The sequence below is a fragment of the Lipotes vexillifer genome, unplaced genomic scaffold (assembly GCF_000442215.2).
Source record: "Lipotes vexillifer unplaced genomic scaffold, Lipotes_vexillifer_v1.1 scaffold1396, whole genome shotgun sequence".
Classification (NCBI taxonomy): domain Eukaryota; kingdom Metazoa; phylum Chordata; class Mammalia; order Artiodactyla; family Lipotidae; genus Lipotes; species Lipotes vexillifer.
Window position 1 is genome coordinate 784,525 of NW_006777671.1, and position 20,308 is coordinate 804,832.

General features: G+C 36.3%; 1 protein-coding gene across 2 annotated transcripts in view; it reads left to right on the forward strand.

The window, feature by feature from the left end:
• MTMR2 (myotubularin related protein 2) overlaps positions 1–20,308 on the forward strand; it is a 109,174-nt gene that overhangs the window by 23,005 nt on the left and 65,861 nt on the right. For both annotated transcript variants that reach the window (XM_007451253.1, XM_007451254.1), the window contains one exon: positions 15,096–15,201. In XM_007451253.1, coding sequence (XP_007451315.1) covers positions 15,096–15,201 — 106 coding nt within the window. The remainder of the gene's footprint in view (positions 1–15,095; positions 15,202–20,308) is intronic.

Sequence of the window (20,308 nt, forward strand, 5' to 3'; positions counted from 1 at the left end):
TTTGGACACAGTTAAGTTTACTGAGAGAGAGACAATATGCCTTATTACCTCAGTTTTTCATTCCTATTAGATTATTGTTTCTAAAACATAGATCTTGTTGACGTAGTAATTGATTTTACATATCTTATTAATAATTCCATTGGATTTTTCTCTTATTTTCCTTGACCTCTTTGTAGTAGTATTATGTACAATGAACCACCAATTTAAAACACTCTTTTTGGCTTTCACTAAACTTTTTCTCTTGATTCTTTCATCTCTCTGACCATTTTTTTCTAGACTTCTACCTCCAGTCTGTATTCTGTGGCAATGACTGTAGTTCTGTTCACTAAATCTCAAATCTCTTATTGCTTTATACATCCTGTCCCTGGGCTACATGATTCAGTTTCATGGATTTAGCTGTCACCTAACTAACCTCTCCAAAGAATTTCAAAACTGGAAAAGTTTTGTACTTCCACTTAATGAGCACTTGGGTGCTTTGTAAGAGCTTCAAGTTCAACAACATCAAAATCTACTGCGTATTTTCACATACCCCATTCAAATTTGCTCTTTTTTCTCTATTTCGTGTCTTTGTCATTGTGCGGCCTGTTCCAAATGTCTGTTAATGATTTCGTTCAATAGCCTGTTAACTAATCTGACTTCCTCTAGAGGTTTTCCCCCAGTTGGTGCTCCATCATGCCAGCAGAATCTCTCTCTGCACATAGAACTGATTATGGAACACTTACGCTCAGAAATGTTTGATGGCTTCCCATTGCCTACAGAATAGAATCTGAACTCTTATTATGGTATCCTTCATAGAACCACAATTTCTATGGTTTCTTCATAGAACATAGCTCAGCCTTTCTTGCCTCCACCCCTGCCATGATCCACAAAGCCCAGTCACATAGGTTTCCCCAAGTAATCTAGTTACTTCTGCAGTTCTCTGTGTGGAATGTTTTTACTTTTCCACTCTACCATCAAATCCTATTAACGGGCCATTGTCGATGACAAAATGACGCATTTTTCAGGTCTGCTCAACCTTTCCCAGTCGCAATCAGTCCTTTGCTCTTCTACTCTAGAGTATTTCTTAAACCACTCTTATAGCATTTATCACAGTCAGTTTCATAGATAGTTGAATAGGAGTCAGCCTCTCCCATGAAGATTTAATTTGGGAGCACATCTAATGTTGCCGTATTGCATGTATCTTCACAGTGCACTCATCCAACACAGTGTAAGCAGCAAATCAAAATTGCCTGAATGAATGGATGAACAAATGCATGACCAGGTAAAATATAAAATCCTTTGGCCTACTGCTGCATGGGGTGCGTATGTTTCCCGGTGGATGCCTTGATGCCACCTCAGTCTTAAAAATTCCAAGATGAAACTCATTAGTTCCCCAAACTACCTACTTTTCTTGCTCTCTAATTTGGCACACTGGTTTCTCAGTCAGCAGTACTTGGGTTCATATTTTGACCCTTTTCTCTCCCGTTCTCATCATGTCAAGTCAGTTGCCAAGTTCTATTGATTCTGTCTCCAGTGTGCCTTGCATCCGCTCGTATTTCATTTTTTTGCTCGTTTAGGTCCTTAGTACCTCTGACTTGAGGAGGTCTCCTAATAGTTTTCGAACAGATTTTCCTGCTGTTGTCATCCATTCTTTGACCTATTAAAATGATCTTCCGAAAGCACAGAAACTTTCAGTGGCTTCTCACTGCTTTCAGAACTAAATATCTAGATACCAACTTATTTTTTAGAACTTGTACAGGCTAATCAAAACTTACCTTTTCTGGCATATCTCTGATTGAGCCTTACCAGTATCCCACACTTCAACCAGAGTGGTCTGCCTCTTACAATAGCTTTAATATGCCCTGAATTTCCGAATACTTTATTTTTCTTTTCTTTTTTTCATATTGTTCTTCTGCTTAGTGAAATTGTTGAGAAGGTGTTGAACCTCTTCTATAGTCTAACTTCAAATGCTACCTCTTTCTTAAAACCTTTTTCAAGCCCCTAAGTTAAAGCTGTATATGAGCATTCCAATTTCCAAACCCCTAAGTTCTTTATTTCATTCATTTTTCATATTCTATATTGTGTTGTGATTTTTCTGTACTTGTATTAAGTACATTGGAGTGAAAGCTCACTAGGGGCAGCAACCCTATGTTATTTATGTCTGTATCTCTAGTAGTTCCTAGAACAGTAGTGTCTTGCATATAGTAGATGCTCAAGAGTATTGATGAAATCAAACTGAGATATGGGATAACCAAAAGAATATGCTAGTGAAGAGAGCTGAATTTATAGTATCAGAACTGAGAAAAGACCTTTCTTAAAAAAATAATCAGGTCATTAGTCTATAGGAAGGAGCCATTTTAGGGGCTTGAAGAGGCAGAAGCCAGATGGGAAGGAATTAGGGAACGAGTGGGTACTAAGAAAATGGAACCATTGAGGATAGACAATTTGCTGTAATGTAGAAGGTAACTAAACTCTTAAGAAATGGAATATGGCCTGCAGATTTGGAAAGAGACTTGTAAAGGAAAACCACATGTGGTGTTTGAAAGAAAAATGAGTGTGCTCTCAGAAACACAAGTGCCAAGATTACTCCAAGTCATGCATTTTCGTTTTTCACCTTGGCAGAGGAGAAGCAGTCCAGTGAGGCAGGCCACTGAAGCTAATAACAAGTTCCAGTGTACTGAGGCCACAAGGTTAGATTAAGTGTGCGAATCACAGAATAAGAAGCCTTGTAACATAACCATGTTGGGCACTGGCAAGGGTGATGTTCCTGAGTCACTGAGTTTATATTCTTGTGTTCCAGTTCATTCTGATGAAATTATTTATTTAGAAGAGTTACTGAGCCAACCATATGTATATTTTTAAGGAGGTATCTCCCCCTAATTATTACAGGTATGTTTTGAAATGTATGACATTTGAAATAGTATCATTAAGCTCAGAAACCCTAATGGTGGAAGCTGTTGATAATGTATGGTAGGGCCAGGGAGGCAGACAGTGAAGGTCTTTCGATTGCACTTGAAATGACATTATGGGGGAGACTTCTGTGGCCCATCTGTAGTTAAAAAAAAAAAAAAGAAAAAAAGAAAAAAAGGAAAAAGGAATCCTTACTTAGCTAAATTAGAATATTTTTCAAGCGTATTTTAAAAGATAGATATAGCTTCTGATAAAATCAATATAAAAACAATGAAAATATTTAAAGAAATTGTGGCTTATATTTCTTGATAGGGTATCGTTTCTATTTATCTATAATCAGGGGCGTTGAATTTACATAGTGATAGCCCAGAGTTCCTAAAATAAGTATAGCTATTGGATTTAGTTTCCCTTTGACTGTGTTGTATGAAATACAATATTGGAATATTTCTATTCAGTTTATGAGTCTTAACTTCATATTCAAGACTGTGATTACCTAATTAGAAAAAACATACGTATATATACGCTTACATACACATATACCTTTTGGACAATCAGTTTAATTTTTCAGTATTTAGATATTGTGTGAATATTTCAAAAGGCAGAATACTCATTTCTGAAGCTCTGGACTGTGTTAGAACTAAAAGGAATTATCTAGGCCGTGGTTCTTAACCTTAAAGTCCCTGACATTGTAAACAATTCAGGGAATAGCTTTCATGAGATTTTTCAAAGAGGTATCTGACCATCAAAAAGCTAACCATTAAAATAGTCTAATCGGTACTTTTCACAGATAATGAAACTGTAATGGGGAGTGGGGATTAAGTCACTTGGCCATGGATACTGCTGTTAAGTATCCTTGTTTCTTAATTCCCAACTTTTTCTTTAATCATTCCAGTAGAAATAACAGTCAAAAAACAATTCCCACCAGTTGTTTAAGGATTATTTGTCATTCACTTAAGACATAGCCTCCTTAACAAAATATTTGCTCCAATGTCCTAAGAAATTTTTCAATGGAAATGGAATACTATATATGGTATATAAAGTAACGTATGCACAGGAACTCCAGAAGGAAAGTGAAACTTTCTGTTTATCTTCCCCTGCCTTGTTCTGCCCCCTCCAGCCCCCCTTTGCCACATTTCTTTTTCATCTTGTCTTATGTTCTAGTCATAGCCTCTGATGAATTTGATTAGAATAATTCAATCTTTTGATCATTCTCATTTTTTCACTCATTAATTAGTTTGAGCAGTATTTCTTGAGTGCCTGTTCTATACCAGGTACCATGCTAGGTCTTAGGAATAGAATGGTGAGCAAAATTGACAGTTCTTCCTTCTTAAAGTTTGTAGTCTTAGAGGAACTAGTCAGGGAGTTTTGCAGAACTAGGCTCCCTGCACAGGTGCCAGCTTATTTAAGGATCTCAAAGAAGGCCACTGTGGTTGGACAGAAGAGCAAGGAGAGAGAGAGATATGTACAAGAGGAGGCTGGAGAAGGAGGCAGGGGCAGATCATGTAGCTACTTGAGGCTAAGGTAAGTAAGAGCAGTGGGGAGCCATGGAAGGATTTCAAGCAGGGGGATGGCATGGTGCATTTTAACTTTTTGGCTATTATGAATAATGCTGCTGTGAACATCTGTGTACATTTGTATAGTTTTTTAAGTAGGCATGTTTTCATTTGTCCTGGATATATGTTTAGGAGTGGAATTGCTATGTCATTTGGTAACTCCATTTCACCTTTTAAGGAACTGCAAGACTGATTTCCAAAGTGGCTATACCATCTAACATTCCCATCAGCAATGTATGAGGGTTCCAATTTCTCCACAATTTTGCTAACTCTTGTTATTGTCTTTTTGATTTTAGCCACCCTAGAGGGTGTGGAGTGGTTTCTCTTGTGAACCCCTTGCCTTTTTCTAGCAAGGTTTTTAATTAACCCTGGCATTTAGGATTCTCAGTGTTCTGGTACCAGGCCTTTTATCTATTTTGTTTGAGTCAGTGACTTATTATTCAAAAAATACGCCCTATACTTTCCAAAACTCTTTTTAAAAATTTGTGTGTGTGTGTGTGTGTGTATGTGTTGGGGGTGAGTGGGAGGGGGTGCTTATGGTTTGCAAAGCCTTGATCTGTGCCTTGCAGTCCTTCCTTAAAGGCCCAGGTGAATTTCTTTCTCCTTCATTTGAACACATTGAGCCATGTGGAATAGTTGATATTTGACCATTTTACCTACAAAACAGCAATTTCAAATGGTTCAACTTAATGTATTTCTTCTTTTCTCTAATCCTCAAATTATTACCATTTCCTTTGAGTTTTTTCTTCTGGCCCTTGTTTGTACCTCTCATGGTATTATTGATATGCTTATGTGGTATAATGTCTCTTATTGGGCTGAAATCTCAAGGGCAGAGGCTGTTCTGTAATCTAGTATTTTGTACATAGTCAGGGTTTGGTAATAGTTAAAAATTTTTTAAAGGTATATGTGCATTATACAGTGAATCAATATAGACAAAAATGAATCAGTATAAACATAGTACATCAGTGTAAACATAACTGAGTACAAATGCAAAGGTGTTGGAATGACTAGACTTATTGAAAGGAATCAGTAAGAATAATTTAGGACTGGTTTATTGTGGAAAATGCACCTTCAAGGAAAGTTTGAGGTGGTTAAAAACCAGAGTTGGTCAGAAGAGAAGACAGTTTGGAGACTAAGTTAAAAGCTATTCGGAGCGGAAACAGAGAAGAGTCTGATTCTCATGACCAGGAGCAAGGAACAGGTTTGTCTGGCTGGAGTGAAATGTAAACTGGAGCTAGAAGTAGGTATGGTGGAGAGTCTTGGCACTCTGAAAGCTATTACGAGATTTAATTTGATTTGGAGGCAATTGGGTACCAGTATACGCATTTTCATCATAATGAATACAGGTGCTACAGGATTGTTGGAGTGGTGCTTGAAGAACATTATTCTTGTAGATTTGAATATTATATATTAGAAAGTAATGAGACTAACATCCCTGAATGAATCCAGTTATGAGCTGTTCCAGCTTTTTTCAGCAAAAGTGTATTGAGCTACAGTGAGACATGAAAATGGGAAATAAAAACCATATTCAATGTGAAAGAAAGGAAGGGAAGAAGAAAAGAAAATATAAACTGTTTCTTGATGGAAATGACTTCATGCAGTTGGAGTGTCTATCAAGTTGGGGTGAACAGTTTTGGGAAAGGTAGTTCTGTGGAAAACATAATAGGCAACATGAACATTAATTTTTACTTATATTTTTCCCAGAGAAAGTTTATTTTTGATGACATAATTAGGTCTCTTCTGGTAGGACTGCCATGTCCTTTTTAGTACTTCTCAGAACTTTTGAGCTTTTTTTGTAAAGAAAAAAATTAATTTTATATTATCAATTTCAAATTGGAAATCTTTCACTTCTATCAGTATATCCAAGAAAAACTCCTTTGATGACTTTTATTCTCTGTGACTGTATTAGTCAGCTCAGGCTTGCATACAAAGCAATACTATAGACTTGTGGCTTAAACAACAGAAATTTATTTCTCACAGTTTTAGAGGCTGGGAAGTCTGGGATCAAGGTGCTGGCCCATTCAGTTCCCAGTGCGGACTCTCTTTGACTGGCTTGCAGGTGGCTGTCTTCTTGCTGTTTTCTTACATGGCCTTTCCTGGTGTGTGCTTGCAGAGTCAGGTAGGGATGGGGGCAACGATAGGCTTTCTCTCTTCTTCTTATAAGGCCATTAATCCTATCGATCTTAACTTATACCCCACCCTTATGACTTCATTTAACTTTAATTATCTCCTAAAAGCTCTGTCACCAATTATAATCACTTTGGGGCTCATAGTGAGCTTCATTGTAAGAATTTGGGGGGGACACCATCAGTTCATGGCAACGACAGACTTCATTTTTAAATTGCGTTCACAGTGCCAACACACATGCCCTTATAGTGGGAAAAATATTCATTTTTCTAATACTTCTAACATAATCTTGTCCAAAAGACATAATTCCTTATTTTGTGAATACTAGGTCTTTAATTGTAGTTCTTGCTGTCCCCTCCGCCCCCCCCCCAGTAAATCTGTGGGTACAGTCACTAGGGGACATTTGTATTCTGACTTGTAATATGTCACAGCTGAAAGTAGTATTAATGAGAGGTGAAACAGCAACCTTGCCATTATAATTTTTAAATTTATGCAGCAGGTCTTACTTGGGGTGGGGTAATTTCTGTGTAATAACACTCATTTGTCATAAATAATTACAGCTAATATCGATACTTAACACGTGGTGCTACATTTTTTTTAGACGTTTTACATATTTTATTGCGAGCAAGATAGGGAAACGATCTGTGGTAAAGGATCTTGGAATAGTAAACAATAGCAAAGTGTCTGAGAAGAGGAGCTCGTAGATGAGTAAATACAATACAGTGTTACATGTATTGCGATAGAAATGTGTACAGTGTACAGTGAAGGAAGAAGTAGTCATGTTTACAAGATGGATGGGGCAAAGAGGGCATGGAAGTGTACGAAGGACATTAGAGGCAAAGACAGCAGGATTAGCAAAGGTGCAGATGTATGAAATAGCTAAAGAACTTAGAGAATCTGCAAGCCATTCCCCATGGGTTCAGATGAATAAGAGCTCCAGCTAGATATGTAGAACAAAGGCCAGATCATGGAAGATTTCAAGTGTTGTGCTAAGGAGTTTGGGCTCGATTCTGTAGGCAGTGAGTAATCACTGAAGATTTAAGCAGGGAATGCAAGTTAAAACCACAATGAGATATCACCTCACACCTGTTAGAATGTCTCTTATCAAAAAGACAAAACATCACAAGTGTTGGTGAGGATGTGAAGGGAAGGGAGCCCTGGTAGACTGTTGGTCGGCATATAAAGTGGTACAGTCGCTATGGGAAACAGGATGGAGGTTCCTCAGAAAATTAAAAATAGAACTTCTGTATGATCCAGCAATTCGACTTCTGGATATTTATCTGAAAAAAACGAAAACACTAACTCAAAAAGATATGTGCACCCTAATGTTCATTGCAGCATTATTTACAATAACCAAAATATGGAAGCAACCTAAGGGTCCACTGATGGATGAATTGATAAAGAAAATGTGCTACACACACACACACACACACACACACACACACAAAACGGGATATTTACCATAAAAAGAAGGAAATCTTGTCATTTGCAGCAACATGGGTGGATCTTGAGGGCATTATGCTAAATGAAATAAGTCAGAGAAAGACAAATACTGTATGATCTCACTTATATGTGGAATCTGAAAAACAAAAACCGAACTCACATAGAACAGATTGGTGGTTGCCAGAGGCAGGTGATTAGGGTAGGAGGGAATGGGTGAAATGTGAAGGTGGTCAAAGTACTTCTGGTTATGAAGTAAAGTCATGGGGATGTGATGTACAGCATGGTGACTATAGTTAGTAATACTGTATTGTATAGTTGAGAGTTGCTAATAGAGTTGATCTTAAAAGTTCTCATCAGAGACTTCCCTGGTGGCGCAGTGATTAAGAATCCACCTGCCAGTTCAGGGGACATGGGTTCGAGCCCTGGTCTGGGAAGATCCCACATGCCGCGAAGCAACTAAGTCTGTGCGCCACAACTACTGAGCCTGCGCTCTAGAGCCCGCGAGCCACAACTACTGAAGCCCGCACGCCTAGAGCCTGTGCTCCACAACAAGAGAAGCCACTACAATGAGAAGCCTCACACCGCAACAAAGAGTAACCCCCACTCACTGCAACTAGAGAAAGCCCGCGCACAGCAATGGAGACCCAATGCAGCCAATAAATAAATAAATAAATAAATTTATGAAAAAAAGTTCTCATTAGAAGAAAAATTGTAAATATGCATGGTGATGGATGTTAACAAGACTTAACTGTGATTATTTCATAATATATACAAACATGGAATCATTATGCTGTACACCTGAAACTAATATAATATTATATGTCTATTATATCTCAATTTAGAAAAACGTTTTAAGCAGAGGAATGATAGGATCAGATCTGTTTTTGAAAGATCACTTTGGTATTAGTTTGGGATGATATATTGGATGAATAGTTGAGGGAAGAGGTGTCGAGCTAAGACAGTAAAAATTAGGATAGAAAAAAGGATGCATTTAAGAGATGATAGGGAGGTAGACTCTACAGGACTTTGGATTGAGTGGATGTAATTGGCTTGAGGAAAAGATAGTGATGGTTTAGAAAAATCACTTGGTAAGTGGGAGTGTTGCTGAGCACTGCCCAGAGTCTAGCTAATATTTTCTAACCATGAGTTTTAAATGGCCCCAATGTGAAGATTTATTCCATTAGCACAGGAGAAGGTAGATAGTTATTCAATATATTGATTGGAATTTAGGGAATAGTTAGGGAAGTGGTGGTCAGTGGATAAGGATATAAGGATACCGAGTGGCGAGAGAGAGTATAAAATGTTACTGTGTATTCCAGGTTGGATGGGGAAGGAAGTGAAGGGGGATAGAGAGAGCAATAAAGCATGAAGGATAATAATGACAAATGGAGGAGTTGAGGGATGAGTTGTCACCACTAGGTTGAAGATTAGATGAAGGGAAAGTTAAGAAAGATATTTGGCAAGAATAGCATCTGTGGTCAGATACTGGTTTCTTTAAGTTTAAGATTACAAAGGCTGGGTAGTTTCCAGAAATGATAAAGTACAGTGTGTGACTACACATTGCTAAGGTGGGGATGTAGATGAGGGATGTAGGAAGTGAGGAACTTTGAGCTACGTTGTTGCTAGTTTGCCCTTATATGCATTAAAATTCCCATGACAAAGGCACTTTTGGAGTAGAAAGAAGCTTTAGAGAAGAAAGTGAGCCAGATTAGAAAGTTCTTACTGAGTGAGGAGGAGTAATTAAAAGGTGAGTGGATGATAGTTACAGAGAGGTTTTATACCCAAATCCCATGAACCTCAGAGGAAGAAGGCTTTTATATATGAAGATGGAAAAGTAATACTAGTGTAGAAGCATGAGAAAGGAGCTGGGGAAATGCTGGCTTCACCTTTGGGCTTTTAAGATGTGGGACAAGAAAGTTTTCTCTAGAAAAGTCTGCAGTGAAGTGGATTCCTGGAAGGAGATCTCAGTTGAAGCAAAGAGTTGGAGGGGAGAATTTGGTTGAAGATGTAAGAGAATTTATTCAGTATGGAGTAAAAAGTCTAGTATAAAGGTTAGGAAAAGTTAGGAGCTGAAGGAAGACTTGGGCAGGGAAAATGGATGGAGAAAACACATAGTTGGACTAGAAGGTCTGGCATTTTTGAAGAAGTTCAGGATGATGAGGATAACAGGAATGTTTGGATTGAAATTTGTGTAGTGAAGTTTATGGGCCTAGGAAAACCAAAGTGTCATTGGTTACTTAACGAGATTAGCAGACTGCCATCTTTGCTCTGAGTTCAAATGCCTTGCCAATTACAAGATTCTTATTCTCTAGCAGTTTATAATTTTAAAAGGAGGAGGCTGTGTAACCAAAGAGCTCTAGTCTAATGTGGAAAGTGTTAAGTGCCATTTTAGAGTATAGGCAGAAGTGTAGTCGACTGAGAGTTCCAGCTGGAAGACCTGGGGAAGATTTCTTGAAAAAGCTAGCCTTTTAACCGGGTCTTAAAGTGTAAGTAGGATGTTAATAAATAGATTGGGATAAATGGGCATTCTTTTTGGAATGGCATGAGCAAAGGTATGAATTCAGGGAAATACAGAGCTTGTTTGTGGAACAGTTCATAGAAGGTCAACATAGCTTGACCTCAAGATGAGCAGTGGGGAAATGGAAGAGAGCAGTGGAAATTAGGTTGTATTATTGTAGTAGCCATGGTGATCAGAAGCATGCATAGAGCCCATATGACAGGAGAAAAATAACTGCTGAAAAAGAACTGCATTCTGTGGTGACCTTCAGTCTGAGTAGCCACTTCATGTTTATACCAGAACTTTCATGAGTTCTGGTGGTGGTGGTGGTGGTGGTGGTGTGTTCCCACCCTTGTCCCTTCCAGCCCCTCGTTGCCTGCCTGGAGTTTAAAACCTTTTAGTGCTTATTCAAATGCAACAGTGTAGATCACAATATCTACCCATGTTTATGTGTATCTGAAAAGAGAAGTTAATAATTAAAGGCTGTTTTCCACACTTTTGCTTGAAAGACTGATTCTTTGAGACGCAAAGTATTAGTTGCAAGACCTGGTTTTGTTTGTTACTTTATTTCTCTTAAATTTGTTTATTTCATACTTTGGCTCTAAAGAACTATTTGGTATCTTAATGGTACATGCTATAATATTCCTATTGATACTATTATTTTTAGGTACACACTACCCATAATTCCAAATTGTGTTTTATTGCCTTTACATGTTTTTTCTGTTTTCCCAGAAGATCATATACATAAAAAATAGTACCATGCATTTTAGCTTGTTCAAAGTAGACTTTGTGAGGTGTTGATTGCTGTAACACTTAGAATTGTGTTTGGCTATACAGAATAGAAAACTCCATTAGTGATTTTAAAAATTGAACTTATTTATTTTACATAACCAAAATTCCCAAAGTAGGGAGTTGTTGGTGTAGATTTAGCTGCTTACCAGGAGAGGACTTTATGCTCTTTTGTGTCCTTCGCAAGCCAGCATTTGCTCATGTTTATAGGATGGCCACAGTATATCCAAGCTTTACGTTCTTGGTCCAGGCAAGAGAAAGTAGGAAAGGTTAAGGACCACCTTGCTATTTCTGCTCCCTTTTATTAAGAAAATAAGAGGCTTCCATAACAATTAATAAACTGCCCCTTAAATCTCATTGGCCAAAATTGTGTCACATTGTTTCCTAGACACAAGGGAGCCAAAAACAAGCACGTCATCTTGGGCTGGCCACAAACTGTCCTAACTAAAGTCAGGAAAGAAAGGGGTGTGTATATATATGGAGCAGGCAGCAAACAATATCTGTTAGAGTACTGTGCCTAAAGTTGGTCTATTTTACTTGTTACTTTAATGCACATGGAATTTAATTACTCAGAAATTGGTAGAGGAAAAAAGGAAGAAATTATTCTCAGCCTATCAGTTTCTCTTTCCTTGCATTATAAAATTAGATAATAGAATTCTTATGACTGCTCCTTTGTATAATATAGATCCTTGGATACAAAAAAATTACACAATTATACTTTGAAATAGTTAATAAAGAGATGTTTGTATTTGAAAAAACAATTTTGAAGTGTTCACACTGGAATGCCATTTTCATTTAAGTGGAGTGACAGTTTATTTTAGGGGAGATGTTTTTCACATTGTATAAATATATAAAAACATATTGTAGGTAGCATGATCTTATACATGGAACACTAAAAACTCTACCAAAAGAACTGTTAAAACTAATAAGCAAATTCAGGTTAAGTTGCAGGATACAAAATCAACATGCAGAAATCGGTTGTTTCTATATGCTAGCAATGAACTTTCCGAAAAAGACATTAAGAAAACAAATTCATTGCAATAACATCAACAAGAATAAAATACTAAGGAGTAAAATTAACCAAGGCGGTAAAAGACCTGTATGAAGAAAACTATAAAATGATGGAAGAAATTGAAGAAGACACAAATCAATAGAAAGTTATCCTATGTTAATGGATTGGAAGAATTAATCTTGTTAAAATGTCACTGCTGCCCAAAGTGATCTACAGATTCAATGAATTCTACATAAAAATTCTGATGGCATTTTTCACAGATAGGAAAACAATTCTAAAGTCAGTATGGAACCACACAAAACCTGAAATAGCTAAAGCAATCTTGAGCACAAAGAACAAAGCTGGAGGCATCATACTTCCTAACTTCAAACTGTATTACAAAACTATAGTTATCAAAACAATATGGTACCAGCATAAGAAAATAGACGCATAGACATTAGAACAGAATAGAGAGCCCAGAAATAGAACCACACATGTATACAGTCAACTTGCCTTTGAAGGGGCACCAGGAATGCACAGTGGGGAAATGATAGACTCTTCGATAAATGGTGGTGGTGAAATGGATATCCACATGCAAAAGGATGAAATTGGACTCTTGTATTACATCACACACAAAAATCAACACAAAATGGATTAAACATTTAAAAGTAAGACCTGAATCTCTAACACTCCTAGAGGAAAACATAGGGAAAAACATAGGGAAAAAGCTCTTTGGTGTTGGTCTTGAGAATAGTTTCTGGGATTTGACACCAATAGTGCAGGCAACAAAAGCAAAAATAAACTATTGGGACTACATTGAAAACAAAAAGTTTCCCTATAACAAAAGAAAAAATAAACAAAATGAAAAAGTGACCTACCGAGTGAGAGAAAATGTTTTCAAATCCTATCGAAGAGGGGAAAAGTGGGCATACTGATCAAAAGGGACAAATTTTCAGTTATAAATTAAGTTCTGGGTACCTAATATATAGCACGGTGACTATAGTTAGTAATACCATATTGTATACTTGAAACTTCCAAGACAGTAGATCTCAAATTCTCTCTCCAGAAAAAGAAAGGTAACTGTGTGAGGTGATGGATGTTTTAGTTAACTTAATTGTGGTGATGATTTCACAATGTATACATATGTCAAAACATGTTGTACACTTAAAATATATAAGCATGTTGTACACTTAAAATATATAAAATTTTTAGTAATCAAACCTCAATAAAGCTGAAAAAACCAATAAAAAAATGAACTGACAGTTTTTTGAAGGGAGATGATTTTCACATTGTATAAATAGTTTAGTAATCATTATACACAGGTTTATGATGGACAAATTTTAAAACAAAAATATGGTTCTTAAATATTATCACAACCTCAAGGTGGATTATTCCATCAGAATCTAATGAAGAAGTTTTGACTTTTCATGTGAGGGAGACTTAATATGTTGGGAATGAAACTTTAGAAAAATATATTTTTTTATCAGAACTTTAAGTTTCAATTCAAAGTGAGATTTTTCTACCATTGATTTTTCTTCCTTAATAATTAAAAAAATTTTTTAGTTTGTGGCATAGGTATATTGTCACTGTATTTTTGGCCGCAGGGCATGTAGGATCTCAGTTCCCTGACCAGGGATTGAACCCATGGCCCCTGCGGTGGAAACACAGAATCTTAACCACTGGACCGCCAAGGAAGTCCTGTATTTTTGAATTTAAGAAACATAATACATGTTAGCTATATACGCAGGCACTGAAGTCGATTTTAAGGAAAATAAAGACACGGTCCTCCCTCTTGGGGTATTTAAATTTTAGTTGGTGAAACTAAATTTACATACCTGAGATCAGTAAACAGTAAAAGGCAGTATGTGATCAGTTATCAAAAGTTCTATAAGAATTTAAGAATAAAAGTAACTCTAGAGTGTGATTACTTATTGTAAAGGAAGAAGTGGATATTTAAGACAGGCTTGTTAAAAATATAGAATTTGGTTTCATGGAAAGGTACAAGGTACAAAGACAGGCTCATCTTTCCATCTTCTGCTCTTCTGCTCTTCCAGCACTGTCGAACTATTTGAAGTTTCTCAAGTGCTCTGTGCTCTTTGATAATTCTACACCTCTGTAGTGATTTTTGTTTGTTTTTGGAATTCCCTTACTTGTCAGTCTGACAATTTCCTGTTGTTCAAGACTCAGTTCAGATATCACCTCCTCTGTGATGTCTTCCCTGAACTTTCCTGGGTAGAGTTAGGTGCTTTTCTTTTCTCCAAGTTCGTAATCATAGTCCTTCTTTCTCTTTCTCTTCCTCTCTCTCTCTGCCCTCACCCCACCCCGTGTGTGTGTGTGTGTGTGTGTGTGTGTGTGTGTGTGTGTGTGTGTGTATGTAGTTAAGAGTTATCACATTGCACCATTATCTACTTGTCTGTCTCTTTCACAAGCTTGTGAGCTTTATGAACATGAGGGTTTTGTCATATATATCTCCAAATCATAGTGCCTGGTGTAATGGTTTTGCACATTAGCCTGATCATTGGATGAATAAATGGATGGTTGGATAAAAAGAAAGAATTAACCTGGAGTGTATTCATGAGTACTGGGGAAGCTTGTCCGGAGGGAATGTGGATGGTAATAATACTTAGCCCTATTCTTACCAATAGAGCTTGCAATTTATCAGTATTTAGAGATAAGATTGACTAGCCAAAGTAGGACTGGTTGGCAGTGGAAGTTTTAAGAAATAATAGAGTTATAGTTAATAAAATTTCTGAAAATGGATTTTACCGCCCATTTTTCAAACACACTGTACTTTTGTATCTTGTAGTGCTTCCACTTCTCATTCAGAGAATTCAGTGCATACAAAATCAGCTTCTGTTGTATCATCGGATTCCATATCAACTTCTGCAGAGAACTTTTCTCCTGATTTGAGGGTACGTATACTGTTTCTAAGTTCTAGTGAAGTATTTTCTGTTAGCTGTTTGTGGCCACACTATCAATATAACCTTTAACTAATTAAGAAGGAGACACTGATGGAAGTCTCAAAGACCTGAGTCTTTATGTAATATCCCAGAACAGGCCATTCTTATTTATTTGTAAAAGAAAAGTGTGTAATTCATCTCTGGGTTTGATATCTTTAAGATAATTAATGAAGTTTGTTGTGATATAAAAGATTTTCATGAATACTCCCATAATGCTTTACTCCCAATAATAGCTAATATTTTTTGAGTACTTACCATGTGCCAAGTATTGTTCTAAGTGCTCTAATGAAATATCTCTTATAATACTTTTAGCAATTCTGTGAGGTAGAAATTATTATTACTACCATTCTACAGATGACAGTAACTCAGAGAGAGATTAAATAACATGTCCAGGGTCTCATAGCTAATAAATTTAATTGTCAGTATTATAGCTCATGTAGTCCAATTCTGGAGCTAAGTCACTTAAATACTGTGCTATAGTTGCTACATACCTCATTATAGTATGTAGGTATTCCTTTATTTATTAAAGGTCTTGTTGCTATGAAATTAACCATATCAGTGATATCCTGTAGCAATTTGTACATTTTTGGATTCATCTGCTTTTCTACTGCTGCTTGTCTATGAATGATGTGGAAAGTGAATTTCATATGTAGTGATAACCTTTAAACCTTACCTCAAAATCTTTTTATTCTGATCAAGTGACTGCCTTCTCAGTGGTTATACTTTCACAATTTTAACTAAAACGTTGCTTTCATTAATGAAGTCATTTGCTGTTGAGAATATATTGAGAATATATCTTTTTCATGTATTTCATTTTCAAAACCAGAATCCAACAAATGTAAGAAGACAGGTTAGAAGCGTGTGTAAAGGTTTCTGCATATTTGCCATTATCTCTTGTGAAATGTCATAAAATACTAAATTGGGTATAGCAGGACTTTAAACATTGCTACAAATGACAAACATTTATCTTTATAATCTGAATATATGTTGTGCTGGTTAAAAAGGCCTAATATCATTAGCTGTTATCTTGAAGCACAGCATACATTTAGGGCAGGGTTTATCATTAATAATAGTGGATATAAGTCTACTCTTGCCTTTCATTAATTTATTACTATTTAAAAATACATATTTGATATATGTATCTAACCTTGGTTTAGTCATTACATTAATAAAAATACATTAAAGGCCTCTAGGCCTCTTGATAATTTTGAAATTTTTTGGCCTACTTCTGGTCAGATTTTATTAGTTAAAAAATCATCATTTTTAACTTCTTGTGACTGATAAAGAACTCATATTAGGAATGGGAGAAATGTCGCTTTTATTTCTAGCCTGTGCTTATATTATTAATATTATATTTTACCTGCTGTTTCTTGCCTAAAATATGTTAAACCATGTGTGTATTCTTGTGAGGGTTAGCTTAGTTTTAAACTACTTAACTAGGCACGGGTGTGAATTGCAGTACATTGTAGGATGCTGAAAGGAGGCCTCCACTGTCAGCTTCTCTGTGTGCCGACCCCCTTTATTTCCTCAGGATGTCATGTATACCATAATAAGAGGGACTGGCTTACATTGGGACAAAATAAGGGTCATAATGTTAATCTGCAGATTAAATATTATAATTTATTTCTTATTTTTATTAGATAAATTTTAAATTTTAGAACAGGTTTAGATTTACAGAAAAATTGCAAAGATACTACAGAGTTCCCAGATACTTGACATCCAATTTCCCCTATTATTAATATCTTACATTAGTATGATATGTTTGTCAAAATTAATGAACCAATGTTGATGCATTATTATTAACTAAAATCAATGCTTTATTCACATATCCTTAGTTTTTACCTAATGTCCTTCTTTTTGTTCCCTGGTCCATCCAGGATACCACACTGCATTTAGTAGTCATGTCTCCTTAGGCACGGCACCTCTTGGCTGTGACAGGTTTTTCTTTCTTTCTTTGTTTTTCATGACCCTGTTAGTTTCAAAGAGCACTGGTCAGATACTTTGTAGAATGTCTGATGTTTTACCCGTTATTAGACTGGGATTATGTCTTTTGGGGAAGGAGACCACAGAGGTGAAGAGCCATTTTCATCATATCATATAAAAGGTACATACTATCAACATGATTTGTCACTGTTGATGTTAACATTAATCACTTGGTTGAGGTAGTGTTATATAAAAATACTCTTTCACTATAAAATACTCTTTTTTCCCCTTCTTATCCTTATACTGTACTCTTTGAAAGGAAGTAACTATGCACAGTGCATGCTTAAGGAGCCCAGACTCTACCTTGTTAGAGTGGAACACCTTTTATTTCTTTTGCATGAGAGATTTGTCTCTTCTCCCTCATTTATTGATTTATGCAATAATTTATTTATATCAGTATAGACTTATGGATATTTATTTTATATATTACAGTCCAGTACTACTTTGTTGCTCAAATTGTTCCAGCTCCAGATTGGGATTTCTTTCAGTCAGATCTTGTGTCCCTTTGACATACTTCCATCATTATGGTGTTTTGCTGTTGTTGTTGATTTTCTTGTTTGTTCTTTGTTTAATCAGCTCTTCCTTACTTTCTGTCACTGCAAGATACTCCAAGCTCATCTTGATACTTCCTGCCCCAGTCCTAGAATCATGATCCATATCTCAGGGAGCCAGATTTCTTTTATTGGAGAATGGTATTAGAAACCAAGATCTGGGCACTAGGTGCTCCCTCCCTTCCTTCCTTCCTCTCTCCCTCCCTCCCTTCCGCAAAAAAGATAACAAAGTACTTTTATTCTCCTTCTGAAGCAAAAGATCATTTGCATACATCCTATTTGGAGATAATGAGTCCGGTGATCATATATGTAAGTTTGTCTGGAGTAGTCTTATTTTATGCTGTTGTCCCTTTAGGTTTTACATTAGACACAAAAATGTCCTGAATTATTGACTCTCTTAGCACTAGGATACTAAGGGAATCTGTTAAATTTATACATCACGTCCATGACTTCAGGAATTGTCCCCATTAGTGCCTTGTCAGTTCAGCATCTTTCACAATTTCGTGGGGCCCTCAGATAATTTTTAATAGACAAATGAAGAGACAGTTGTTAAATGTTAAATTAAGGAGAAGATGGTTTTGGGCAACCAAAGGTTAACTGTACTTTCCACAGTAGAGTGCCTAAAAGGACAGAGAAAAAAAAAAACTAATATGCTTAGGCTGACTGTTTCCCTGTTTCCTCATTTTAAAAGATATCCTTGATTATTAGATATAATCTCTACCTGAATCACAGTCTTTTTTTCAGTTGTGGAAGGGAAATGAAGGAGTAACATTTAATATCATTTTAAATGCAGCCTGATTTCAAATGTATGTGTAGGGTAGAGGAAAAACATACTTCTAATAATTGAAAAAAATGTAGTATGCTACCTGGATAAATATTTATACACGCCTTATTTCATTTAACTTTCACAACAATCCTGTGAGACAGATATCACTACCTCGTTTGACAAAGAGCAACCTGATATTCAGAAGAGCTGAATTAAATCATGTGCTTAAAGGCACACAGCTGGGTGTTGCCCTTTTATTGATATTTGGTCTCAGATTGGTCATATTCCTGTACAGCACATTATCCAGAGAGACTGTTATCCCATGATTTTGTTGCTAAGTTTTTTCAAATGTGAAGTGCAATTTTCTTAATTAAAAAGAATAACACATTTTGAGGTAGAAATAGCAGTTTTCAGTATTCCTTAATAAGTGAGAATTGCTTTTCTAATTAATCATAAAAGATGGTTTTTCTAATATTATCTGATCTCTCCTCCTTCTCAATTTTGTTAGTTGATGATATTTTGCTTTTATTATGTATACCTTTAGTGGCTATAAAATGGTAGTGTTCTAGTAAATTATAGGTCCAACTAACTGCAGACAGCTATGTTGTTCTTTGACCATGATTTGGCTCTATTTATGAGATGAGGGGCTTGGTATGGTAGTTTGAATATCATCATTCACAGACAATTTGAAGTTGGTTAACCTCTAGGCTTTGAGTTCTCCACATAGCCTCATGTTTATCTCTGCCCTGAGCCTCAACATTTTAGAAGCTTTGCTAGTAACAACTTTTTTTTTTTTTTTGCGGTACGCGGGCCTCTCACTGTTGTGGCCTCTCCTGTCGTGGAGCACAGGCTCCGGACACGCAGGCTCAGCGGCCATGGCTCACGGGTCCAGCCGCTCCGTGGCATGTGGGATCTTCCCAGACCAGGGCACGAACCCGTGTCCCCTGCATCGGCAGGCGGACTCTCAAGCACTGTGCCACCAGGGAAGCACCAGTAACAACTTTTAAATAGAAGTTTAAGGAACATAATGCATTGAAAAGCTAATCCTGCTTCATTAAAAATATTAAATTGAATTGTATAGGTTTTCTGCTGCAGGCACCATGAAGTGACACTTTCCTGAAAGGTTAGTGTTGTAGTGGAGTAACAGCTGTGAAAGCTTCTGTTATGAATTTCTTAGTCAAGCAAGATTCTTTGCTCCTACATCAGTAAAGCAGAATGGAAAATCAGTGGGGGTAGTGGACTATTCTAGATATCTTGAACTTGTATTTACTCAGGTGGAATTCTATTTGTGGTACTTTTTCACCTTGTGAGCCTTGTTTGTTGTGGAAAAAGTCATATACAGATTTAATCCAGTAGATGTATTTCTAAAAAGTTGAGCACAAACTTAGGCTTGATAAATTGAATCCTCAGTAACATTAGGGTTTTCTCTTCGCTTCATTTGTTCTTCACTTGGTAGTGCAGCCTATTTAATTTCATTTTAAAAACTTAAAATCCTTTTGTATAGAATTTTTAATAAATTATTTTAAAATAAATTTGCAATTTTTAAAATCAGGCTTTCTTTAATAAGAACATATTTTTAAAGTTTGACAGTGGAATTAAGAACCTAGGGAATTTGTGTTTGGTTGATTTATTTGCTCACTGAAGACTAAAATCCCATGAAATACAGGATTTTAAAATTCAGATGCACAACTATTTATTTATAAATAGTATAAATTTTAATTAGTATAGTATTTATACTATTTAATAGTATAAATAGTAG